Below are 12,343 nucleotides of genomic sequence, written 5' to 3'. Positions count from 1 at the left end.
GTCTCTCTCGTATTGAGGTGCCCAGAACTGGACACAATACTCAAGGTGTGGCCTCAGCAGTGCTGAGTACAGGGGGACAATCACCTCCCTCCTTCTGCTGGTCACACTATTTCCAATACAAGCCAGGATGCCATTGGCCCTCTTGGCCACCTGGGCACACTGCTGGCTCATGTTCAGCCGCTTGTCAATCAGAACCCCCAGGTCCTTTTCTGCCAGGCAGCTCTCCAGCCACACTGCCCCAAGCATGTAGCGATGCATGGGGTTGTTGTGGCCCAAGTGCAGGACCCGGCAGGTTTGTTCCCTGTTCTTCTGAAAGCCCACTCAGAATTGTGCTTGAACTCACTGAAGTATGTCAGCCCTTGAAGAATTTGACTGGGTTTTCACAAAATCAGCCAGGCAAATATATCTGGCAAGTGCACTGCCAAGGACAGACCAGAAATAGCTTTTGGAGAGCTTGACACAAGCTATGCTACCTGCATGGAAATGGGGTGGGGTGGGGGTGGAATATATATGGAAAAAAAAAAAAAACAACCCAGACATGTTCTGAAATGTTTTCCTTGGTTTGTTTATCAAATCAGTGTCATCCAGTGCATGAATACTGGCCAAGCTTATCCCATAATGACCTTTAAAGAGCTGGAGGATATTTTTATTTATTTTTTTTGTAGCAATGTTTGTCATCAGAACTTGAGATACTTTAAAACCTCACTTGCCTTGCAAAAACCTGTCCAGTTAACCGATTCAGCAGTGATGCTGATAAGTGCAAGGAGGTTTTAGACCCAAATGGAGAGGAAAAAAACCCCAGCAAACAAAATGGAAAGTGAGGTTTGGAAGCTTGGAGATCTGCAGACCTGAAAGGCATGCAGGAGAAAATAGTCATAGTCTGCTGAAAGGGTTCGCAATCGCTTTCTCCTGGTGAGTTTTGGTGGGATGGAGTGAAGTCATGAGTGGGTTTTGTTTTGGGTGTTTACATAATCCAGGTGTTGCATGGGTGGATTTAATCTGAAGCTGCTTGGTTGGAAAGGGTTGGCTTGGCTGTGCAGTGGTGGTCGGTGTGGAGGAGGCTCATTGTGGAGAGATGTTGAAGCCTTGGTGCTGCTTTTGGGACTGGGGAAGGCTCCTGGTGGTTATGGAACTGACATAGGTGCTATCGCTGGCATCCTGCTACCAAAGGTGGGGTGCTTGGGGGGGAAACTCCCATTCCATCCTCAGTGCTTTCCTTCCAGGAGCTCACCTGTGAATGTAGGCACATATCTGTGCAGGAGGTGTGGAGATGATAGTCTCTAAGCTCATGGCAGAGCAGTTGGGCCATGTGGTTTTGAATGTACTTGATAGGGGCACTGTAGAAGTCCCTTTGTATCACCTTCTGGTTCATTTTAGAATCATAGAATTGCCTAGGTTGGAAGGGACCTTTCAGATCATTGAGTCCAACCATCAACTCAACACTGACAAAGACCATCTGTAAACCATATCTCTAAGCATTATGTCTACCCGTCTTTTAAATCCCTTCAGGAGTGGTGATTCCACCACTGCCCTGGGCAGCCTGGTCCAATGCTGGATAACCCTTTCAGGGAAGACATTTCTCCTAATATCCAATTTAAACCTCCCCTGGGGCAACTTGAGGCCATTTCCTCGTGTCCCATGGCCTGTTCCTTGGGAGAAGAGCCCGACCCCCCCTGGCTACCCCCTCCTTTCAGGGAGTTGCAGAGAGAGAGAAGGTCTCCCCTCAGCCTCCTTTTCTCCAGGCTGAACACCCCCAGCTCCTTCAGCCGCTCCTCACCAGACTTGTGCTCCAGACCCCTCACCACCTCCGGTGCCCTTCTCTGGACACGCTCCAGCACCTCAATGGCTTTCCTGGAGTGAGGGGCCCAAAACTGGACACAGCACTCGGGGTGGAGCTTCACCAGTGCTGAGGACAGGGGGACCATCACTGCCCCAGTCCTGCTGGCTGCACTGTTCCTGACACAGGCCAGGATGCTGTTGGCCTTCTTGGCCACCTGGGCACACTGCTGGCTCCTATTCAGCTGGCTGTTGACCAACACCCCCAGGTCCTTTTCTGCTGGGCAGCTCTCCAGCCACTCTTCTCTTTAGCCTCATTCATCTGGAACACAAAGTCCCGCATGGGAATTAGGCACCTGGTGCTACTAGAGGTTTAATCTTAAATTGGATAACAAACTTGGGCTCAGTTGAAGATAAGTTTTAACCATAACCCCTGGCCCAGAATTGGGAATTTCTAGCAGAAAACATCATTTTTGGCTCGGCAGAAATTAAATAATTCCAGCCCTTTTTATGGCTTTCTATTTCTTTTGGCACTCTTTATGAGATGGAGCGTGCAAAGAAGAGCTGTATCACAAGATTGGTATCCAGGGTGATGCATGATGAAACATAGTCCATGCACGGTGCAGTAAATAGCTTCAGCCCTTATGATGGAAGGGGAAGGCAAAGAATAGTAGTGTTTCTTATGTCACTAAAACAGTGTTTATATTGGTTACATTGTTTTGCATAATTGAAAAGCCATGAGACAGTTCACTAGAGAAAAGGGCATTTTCAAAAGAGATTGATGGTGTGCTCATGGTCTAGAAGGGAATTATATCAGTAGAGTTACTCATGCACTTTTTCAATTTTCAACCCTTCTTGCTCATTCTAAGAGAGGATTCACTTGAATATTTTCCATAGCAAATTTATTTCAGTGTTTTGTTCCGAACAGACTGGATGCTGGTTGAAACCGAAACACATATGTGGACTGTTTAATGCCCGCAGAGTAAAAGCAACAAGAAGCCACGTGGAAATGGTGCTGGTTAGGGATGGTTTCCTTGCAACACTGTTCTCTTCACGGATGTCCTTGTCATTTAGGATTTTACCTGTGCTATTGGAGTGGGGCACTGAACATACGTGTTCGGGATTTTTTTAATTCTTTTTTTTTGGGGGGTGTGGGGTGCGGGGTATTAGTTGAAACATTCACCCAAAACTGAATGTTGGTGCAAATATCTTTCACCTGATGCTCGTGTGGTCTCTCCTCCTGACGTATTATTTGCAAAACACTTACATATGTGGTGGTGGTGGGAATAAAAGTTGCGGATGGGCGGTTGGGCTCTGCAGGATCTGAGTGCCCTGGGGGAAGGAGTTCGTGTGTCTGTGTAGTAGTAGCATCCCTAAACTGCTGCGTAGCCTTTGCTGTGGGGTAACTACTCAGTCATTTACGATGAACCCATGAGAGTAAGATCTCAAGTTGCATCTCTCACATGTGAATGGAAAAGTTAATTAAACAATTTGCTCAAAAAAAACCCAACCAGAAACCAAAAAAAAACCAACCCCAGCTATCCAGAAATGCTCCCTCATTCCACAATCCCTGAGAACTGGAGAAATGGTGTCCCAGCCCTATATAGGATGGATCTACACCAGTGACCCCTCTGTCCAGAGCTGGGGAGCAGGGTTGCATCTCCCACCCCCTCCAGGGGAGAAAGGTCTGAAATCTGCCCTGAGAAATCATGGTTTGGGTTGGAAGGGACCTTAAAGATCATCTAGTTCCAACCTGCTGATATGGGCAGGGGCACCAAATGTCCTCCATCTGATCTCAACAGCTTCTAGATGAGACGTGGGGCACTGACCCTGAAATGAGATAGTATTAACACTGACTTCTCCTTCCATCCGCAGTGGGAGCGCCTCTGGTTCCTCATCCTCACCTCGTCCTTCTTCCTGACCCTGGTCTGGTTCTACTTCTGGTGGGAAGTTCACAACGACTACAATGAAATCAACTGGTGAGTAGAGTTTCCCAGTTGTGAGAGGGGCAAACCTTTTAACAAATTTGGCTGCCATCGTAAGCCTCTAAGAGCTGTTTGACACTGGGTTGGATGCGTTGGCGTCCTTCAAATGCACTTGTTAATGACAGTAAAGGGCAAGCAAAGTGGGAAGTGAGACTGAAGGAGAACTTCTCCTGCCTGTCTTCACTGATAGATGTAATGTGTCCTCATGTCTCCATTGCGTGGCTGTAACGGAGCTTGGGGTAGGTGCGCTCTCTGGTGAACACCATGTGAAACCAAAGATGGTGCAGAAATCATGTAGAAGCTTTCGGGTTGTTTTTTGTTTGTTTGTTTCTATGGTTGGCTGTTTTTGGAAGTGGCTGAGCAATTTGGCTGCAACTTCCCACAACATATAAATGACAAGAATTCGGCCTGAAGCAGACATGGGTGTGGAAAATGTTGCGAAGTTGGAAGGAGCTGAAAACAAGCTTTCCAGTGGGATGTGCTGGGGAGTTTAGGGTGTTGCCAGCTCCCCACAGTGCTGGAAATTATTCTCCCTTTTACTATCTCAGCAGCATCTTAAAACATTTTGACAGTACCTTGGGCTCTCTTCTAACCAAACTGCTTTGACATCATCTTGTAGTCAAAGATAATATGTAAAGCGCATTTTAAAACCCAGTGGGTAGTTGATCCCTTAAATAAATCATTTGCTTTAGTTGTTGCAGTTGTGTGAGGGAGAGTGTTTACTAACTGAATGACGTGAGCTGTCTCCTCCCAGGAGTGCGGTTTTTGTTTTTGCTCAGACCCACACTCTGAGAACCGAAACCATCACCATTAGTCTTTATAATACGAGCATGAAAAAAAAAAAAAGCCTTTTTTTAAAAGGGTGTTTTACAACTCCTCTTTCTTTCGGTTTATACCTTCAGTAAAGGATGTGAACGCTCCTAGCCTGCTCCAATGCAAAGCTAAATCTGTCTTAGCTCAATGTTGAGAATGGGCTAAAAAGATCTCACGCAGAGATGAAGCAAAGCTCTGGGGATGCTGTGACTGGGCATTGCAGCCACGGCACTGCAAAGTTTGGGGTTCCCAAATATTCATGTAGGAATGTGGTGGTCTGCTCTGGATGTAAGAGGTATTTGGGCTTTAAAATGCCCACACATGTCATTCAAAGCCCCTTCCCCTGCTGTGCAACCTGGTGTGAGCAGGGTGCTAGAAGCACTTTTGGATTGATGACACTGGAAAAGCAAGACCTCTTGTGCACAAGAGTCATGGAAGAGGCTCTCTGGATGCCAGATATCAGGGCTACATCTGTTCGAGCATTGCCATTCAACGCTGAGAATGGGCCAGTGCTTTGTATGTGCTGTAACCTCAATTAGATCCCTGCCCCACGCACTGGCACCAGAGGTTGAGGAGAACAGCAGGGATTCTGAAAAACAGCCTGAAATGCTGCGGAAAGGCTGGGAGGGAGGATGATAACATTAGGGCGAGGTTTTAATTACAGCCACGCCGGTTCCAGGCAGAGAGGAAACAATTTCCACTGGGTCCGTTCAGGCTGAGCCTGGCCCTCTTCCCTCCCAGCACAGATGTGTGGGCTCCGTTTAAACAGAACACTTTTCAGCCAGATGGGGCGTAAAGGAGACGAAAGCATCATTTTGGTCCCAACAGGGCTGTGTACCTGTTGGTGATGAGATGCAGTGGGGTCCTGGCTCTTAGAAACTCCACCTTTGTGGTTCTTCAGCGGCTATCACTTCTGGGCATTGTTTGTGGACAAGGTTTCTTTGATGCTTGTTCCTGTTGCCTTTCTCTCTGCTCCACTGATTTGTTTGCAAGCCATGACCTCTTTCAGACTAGAGGGAGAGCTCTTTGGGGCAAATTCCACCTCTGCGCAGGACTTAGCACAGCGAGCTACTGGCGGGGGCTCTCTGGAGAAGCTAGGACAAAGAATTGCTGTCACATTGGTGTGATGAGCACCTGAGCTTGTTCCTGCCCTCTGAAGCTCTTCAGAGGCCTTTGTCCCAGGTCATGCGCAGGCAATTACACTACACTTCTTTGACCTGTCCCACCACAGTAGGTAAAGAAAGACTGGAGGCATGTGTCCAAACAGCCCCTCAAAGGAGGACTATTGCCAGCAGTTGACTAGATTGACTGAAGTCTTGAAACACGAAGGACGAAGACTTCCCCCCCATCTTTGGGCCTTGTTCCAGCACTGCACCACCCTCTGTAAGGAGAAGATTTTCTAATCCCAACCTCTTAGGGCCATTTCGCCTTGTGACAATGTCTGTCCCTCTTGAAGAGTTTGATTTTATCATCTTCATAACTGTCTGTCAGACAGTGTGGGTGGCAATTAGATCATCTCATAGCCTCTTCCCTGTGAGCCTAAACAAGCCCAGCTTCCTCAAGCTTTCCTAGTAAGCTATGTTCCCCGGGTGCCTCACAATCTTGGTTTGGTAGTTCTGCCCTGGACCCCCTATGCATCCTCCTTGAACGGGGAAGCCAAAACTGGGGCACTGTGGTGCTGGTGCCACCTCACCAGTGATGAGCAGGAGGGAAAGTAGCTTCTCTTGGTCTGCTGGCGACACTTCTCTTAATGCCACACAGTAGTTTGACTTATTCACAGTGGAGATACCGTGTTGGCTCATTCGACTTCATGTCCTCCATAACCCCAGGTCCTTCATCCTTCTTGGCAAGGCTGTTAGCATGCTAATGGAAAGCCTTGTTATTCTAGTTGAAACTACAATGTGTTGCAATCCCTCTCTTCTGTGTTCTTTTGGCTATAATGGTACTTGGAACCTGAATTCATTAGGATGTTCTTCGTTTCTTTACCCAGATGTGCAGAGCTCTGCTAAATGCTGATGAACATCTGCCAGAGGTGACTGAAGAGGTACCAGAAACCTACAGATGAGCATAGCAAATCCTGCCTGCGGTTCAGGCAGCGTGTTCGGGCTCCAACAGTGGATGGTTTAGCGATGGTTTTGTCAGTGTTATGTTGATGGTTGGACTCCATGATCTGAAAGGTCCCTTCCAAGCTAGATGATTCTATGATTCTACGCACAGATCTATATAAAACCAAACTGATCTAATTAAATTGTGGCAGTGGTAGGGTTTACCTACATAAATGTGGCAATTTGACCCTTAAACTTGTAAAGGCTTAAGGGACTATTCTGGGATTGAAATGGGCTTTAGAAAGACAAGGCAAAATTATAGCCTGGCATGTATTGCTGCAGGCTTTTTACCTTTTTCTGCAAGGCTGAATGTGCAATGAGGTCCTTGTCGGTGAAAAGGCTTTGTGGCTCTTAAATAATTATTTTTTTTTTTTAATGTATTGCTTTGGGCATTTCTTTGTGGTGTCTACTCTTAATTGCATTATACTATAGATCCCCAGTGTGCAAGCTATGGACTGCAACAGAAAGCTCAATGTTGGTTAATGAAGGATGTGGGAGATACTGTAATTTGTGAACCTGGCTGTGTTCCCTCTGGAGCAGAATTATAAATGCAAACCTGTGTAGCAAATTTTTTCTTCCTTGGTTGTGGAGAAGGCTCGTCTGGTTCATAACTACCATGGAAACAGCATTTTAAAACAGTCATTTGCACATCAAGTGAAGACCTGACACTATCAGAGGGCCACTTGAGGGGACATCAGAGCAGAAACTTATATGTACTGAAGCTGAGCTAAGGAAGCTCTTGGTCATGGCATTAGCAAAGGCTTCAGAAGAGCCCTTTCTTCTTTCTTCCCTCTTTTTTACTAACAGCATGTCTGAATCCCTCCAGATCCCTTTTGTTATGGATCTTTGAATATTTTCTAAGCAGAACCTTGATGTGGGTCATGTTTGAGCCCAAGCATTTGCTCTCCAGATCCTACATTAGGAGCTTTACTCCTGGACAGAATAGATGGGGCAGTTGCCAGACCAGAGTTTGTGGCTGATCATCATCCACCCCATAACCATCTTGTCCTTGCTGTACCAATCCAAGTCAACCTAGTGATGTGTTTTTTCTAAAAATCCACTGGAAAAAGTTTTAATCCAGGTCAGGTTTGAACTCTCAGAAGTTGCAAGAAGGGTTCTGGGATTTGGCTGTCTGTCTCCTGGTGTGGTCAGGCCTGGGTGCTCTTCTGCATTTCTGGCCAGGGAAGGTAGTAGACTGAGTCTATCTTGTGTCCTGCTGCAGTTTTGCTGCAATGTGCTTTAATGACTCCAGAATTCAACTCCAGGACAGTTTTACTGGGAAGCATATTGCTGTTTAAATGCAAATTTGACATTTGAGACCCTCTACCGGGCACAAGGGACAGTGTCTCTTACCATGCTGCTGCTGTGAATAATGGTCAGCTTCACCTGGTGCTCCTGTTCATAAAGCTTTCGTTGCCCTTTGGCTTTATGAAAGTGATGAGGAGAGACAGGATGCTGAGCTGGATCTGCCCTCTGAAATGCAGGGTTAGAAAATCTGATAACTGAGAGTGGGGAGGATACCTGGATAAACAGAGGAGAGAAGAAAATCAGCTTCAGCAGGAGGATGAAGGCTACTTCTCTGCCTGTTGGTTGGAGAGGTGGAAGGGGAAGACCACTGCAATCTCAAAAGCTAAGGCAGGGAATGAATATGGGTTTCTCTGTTCCTAGTGCAGTGCTGTGGCCACTGGGCTATAGGAAGAACATTTGGCTTCTGCGCTTTTGTGCTGCTAAGTCTTGACGAGGTGGCAACTGTTCTGTACGTGTGCAGGGAAGCTGGTGAGTGATGGCCTAGAGGAACCAAAGAAAGCTAGGTTGGAGATGTACCAGTAGCGTGTCATCTATACCTCAGTACCGCCCTAACCTTGCTTCAGTTCCTGCTTTGATTGTCTGGTGCATCAGGACACTGCTGGTGCATCAGGTCACTGCTGCTGGCTCTTGCCAAGGTTGGATCACAGAGCCGTTGAATGACCCATCTCTTAGAGCTTTAAGGTAAACAGAAGGACCAGGACAAGGGAACCCACTGAGCCAAAGAAACCCCATAGGCATCCTTCAGGCTGGGCAGATGAACCCTTCAGTCAGTTGAAGATGAGAGGGTCAGAAGGATGCGGTTCCTCTAGCCAGCCCCATTTGGGGAAGTTCTGAGCACAACTCCTGACAGTCTCTACTCAGGATTAGACCTTTACAGTCTATTGGAATGGGCGACTGCCTCTGACAGGTACAGGAGAGCCAATTTCTTCCATCAGCTTGTCCTTCTGCAAAGTGTTTACATCTTAAGTATATAGCACAGCTCTGCACAGCAACATTGATTTTTTTCATCCCCTGTCCTCGATACTATCTCTATATTGTATTTATTAGTCTATGAGCACATGGGGCAGCATTGGATCTAATGTTTAGCCAACCACCGCCACATGTGGGGATGCTTTTCCCTTGTTTGTATGGAATACTTTTCTGAAAACAAGTTCTGGTCCTGTATGACTCTTTTTTTTTTTTTTTTCCCCCAAAGTAACGTTTCTGCGTTTGACATAATTGCCTGATTCCTCTTTGCAGAGTTAATTTCCCATGAGGGATCAAAGCACAAACACTGGATTTTCTCTCAAAGCGACTTGTTCTTTTTGCTGCGTATCTCTCATCTGTACGGTGTGAAGGGAAAGGTCCATTTTCTAAAGTTTTTGTCTAATCCTCACGAAGTTGCTATGGTGTTGAATCTCTTCTTAATCTGTCCTTCACGCTTATCTTTCAGGTTTTTGTATAACCGAATGGGATATTGGAGTGACTGGTCCATTCCAATACTTGTAACAACTGCTGCTGGCTTTACGTACATTACAGTGTTACTGGTGAGTGGAATAAAATGCCATTTCCTAAAGGCTTGTGTGTTTGTTTTAAAAAGGGTATGAACTTCTCAGTCCACCTATGACTTGAGCAATTTTCCTTTCAGAAGCGATTTCTCTCTCCCTCTCTCTTAAACCTAAGTCACTAAAATAAATGGAAAGTGGAAAAACACATGGTCTTTGACCTCAGATGATCAAGAGCAAAGATAGAGACCCTGATACTGGCAGTGCAGCTGGCCTGAGGAGAAATACAGCTTTTATTTCCCTTAGTATGGCCCCAGCCCCTCTTTGACGTATCTGCCAATCACAAGTACAAGTTGTTTCCACTCATCCCAGTGTGCTGGGACCTTTAAGGTGGTGTCCATTGAGGTGGCATGCCGGTACCTGGGCCCCACGTAGTCAGTGTTCTTCCTGAGGTCCTGGGAGTTGCATACCCATGGGCCAGGTTCTCCAACTCCCTGCCTCTCGGAGGCTGGTCTTTCCCTCCATGTCCTTGGCTTTGGAGAGGATCTGTATGTACAGGTGAGCTAGGTGTTGTCTGCTGGACCCATCCTCAGCTCTGTTTTCTTCCCTGGCCTGTTGGGTTGTCTTTTGGGGTGGTGGTGTGTTCCTGCATGTGTAACGACATGATGGTTGTGATGTGTCATTGTCTGACTCTTGATTTCTTCTTTTCCAGATACTAGCACTATGTCACATAGCTGTGGGACAGCAAATGAACCTGCACTGGCTTCACAAGGTAAATGGCTCTTCTCAGCTTGGGATCGTGGAATCACAGAATTTCAGAGTTGGAAGGGACCTCTAGAGTCCAACTCCCCTGCTAAAGCAGGATTGCCTAGAGCACATTACTCGGGACTGCATCCAGGCAGGTCTTGAAAGTCTCCAGAGAAGGAGACTCCACACCCTCCCTGGGCAGCCTGTTCTAGTGTTCTCCCACCCTCACCATAAAGAAGTTTTTTTTTTTTCTCATATTTGATTGGAACTTCCTATGTTCCAGCTTGTGCCAGTTACCCCTTGTCTTGTTAGTGGGAACGACTGAAAAGAGTCTGGCTCCATCCTCCTTCAACCCACCCTTTAGATACTTGTAAACATTAATAAGGTCTCCCCTCAGCCTTCTCTTCTCCAGGCTAAAGAGTCCCAGCTCTTTCAGCCTTTCCTCATAAGGGAGATGCTCCAGTCCCTCCATCATCTTTGTTGCCCTGCGCTGGACTCTATCCAGTAGTTCCCTGTCTCTCTTGAACTGGGGAGCCCAGAGCTGGACGCAGTACTCCAGTTGTGGCCTCACCAGTGCAGAGCAGAGGGGAAGAATGACCTCCCTTGAACTGCTGGCCACACAGGAAAGGAGCAGGATCTCAATAAAACAGGAGTCTAAGGGAGAGGGTGGTGTATGTGGTACTTATCTTCATGGTGTTTTTGGGAAGAACATAAACTTCAGATGTCTGTGGTGTATGTGTCCTCATCTCGGAGGACTGAGCAAATTTCACAGTAGGGGCAGTCAAAGCCTGGGGACAATAACTGTGTTCCATGGTTGGTGAAATGCTTTGGGGTACCTGCTGGCAGGGGGGCCACTTCTGGAGATTGAGAAACACTGTGTCATTAGAGCAGCTGGACTTTGGTCTTGGCTCAGTGAACCGTTATGAACCTCTCTGGTGCTCCTTTCTGTGGTGAACCCATCCCTGGAGGAGGGGCTGAACAGATGTGAAGCTTTTCAGGACGTGCTTGGAGGAACCGACTGTCGAACAGCCTCGGGAGAAGATGTAGGTGTTAAACCTGGGGGTGTGCAATGTGCAGGTTGTGATTTGCTGGAACTTAAGGAGGTCCTGATTTGTATGTAATGCAGTTTGAAAAAAAAAAATAAAAAAAAATGCCATGAAACATAAGAGAAGATGCAGATCTGGTGTTTGGAGCAGAGAAGGGGAGAGGAAGGGTATGTAGCAAGCTGCAGGGGAGAGATGGTGCCAAAGAAAATAGCTTGGCAGGATTCAATTGTAATTGGTGTTCTGCTAATAGGTAATTAAGGGACCAGTCCCAAATCTGCTAATACACAGCTCCTCCTGAAATTGGTGGTTCTGCACATGACAAGGTCTTTCAGGATCAGAGCCTGAACAGATGTACCACCCCCCAGGACAGGGAGAGCACAGACCTTCCCGCCCTCTTTTTTTTTTTTTTTTCCTAGAAACTATAGAAATTCTGCTTCCTCGGGAGGAGGGGATGCAATGCAAAGAGCGGGTGGAGGCCGTCTGACTGCTGCTGGAAAATAAATTGTTGATTTTGGGGTCTAACATATGTTTCTTCATTGAGGGAAATGATATTTTTCAGACACGCTCCAGGTGGCTGGTGGGTTTGGATGAGTAAGTCTGAGATCAGTTTGGTGGAGATCGGTTAGTTCTTGCCTACAGAAACCTACCCTTCCTTCCCTTCTTCCAAAAAAGTCCACCTTTCATCACAGCTCTGATGTGTTGCTCCATCTCTCTCTTCCCTTCCCCACACCTCCCTCGGCTTTCTAAGGATGTTTAGATAAGAGTCTGGATGAAGTCAATATTCTCTGCAACCGTGCTGAATTGCTGTCAAATATAGATCAAAACACGTGGGAAAGGCTGGTATGTGCAAATAGCACAATTTCTTCCAGTTTTCTCCCGTAATCCTGCAAAAACAGCTGAGGATCGTAAGCCAAGTTGGGAGATGCATGGGGGGGAAGGGTAAGGAGCAATAAATCGGAGCTGATGGGAGGAGGAAATTTAAGACTTGTTTAGGTGTGGTGTTAAGGGATATGGTGTAAGGGAGAACTTTGTAGAGTGGAGTTGATGGTTGGACTCGATGATCCCAAGGGTCTTTTCCA

General features: G+C 46.8%; 1 protein-coding gene across 6 annotated transcripts in view; it reads left to right on the top strand.

Moving 5' to 3' along the window:
* GDPD5 (glycerophosphodiester phosphodiesterase domain containing 5) overlaps positions 1-12,343 on the top strand; it is a 193,796-nt gene that overhangs the window by 137,388 nt on the left and 44,065 nt on the right. For all 6 annotated transcript variants that reach the window (XM_054188891.1, XM_054188892.1, XM_054188893.1 and 3 more), the window contains 3 exons: positions 3,652-3,755; positions 9,420-9,513; positions 10,184-10,243. In XM_054188891.1, coding sequence (XP_054044866.1) covers positions 3,652-3,755; positions 9,420-9,513; positions 10,184-10,243 — 258 coding nt within the window. The remainder of the gene's footprint in view (positions 1-3,651; positions 3,756-9,419; positions 9,514-10,183; positions 10,244-12,343) is intronic.

This window comes from Rissa tridactyla, chromosome 1 (genome assembly GCF_028500815.1).
Source record: "Rissa tridactyla isolate bRisTri1 chromosome 1, bRisTri1.patW.cur.20221130, whole genome shotgun sequence".
NCBI lineage: Eukaryota > Metazoa > Chordata > Aves > Charadriiformes > Laridae > Rissa > Rissa tridactyla.
This window is presented reverse-complemented; position numbering and strand designations above follow the sequence as displayed.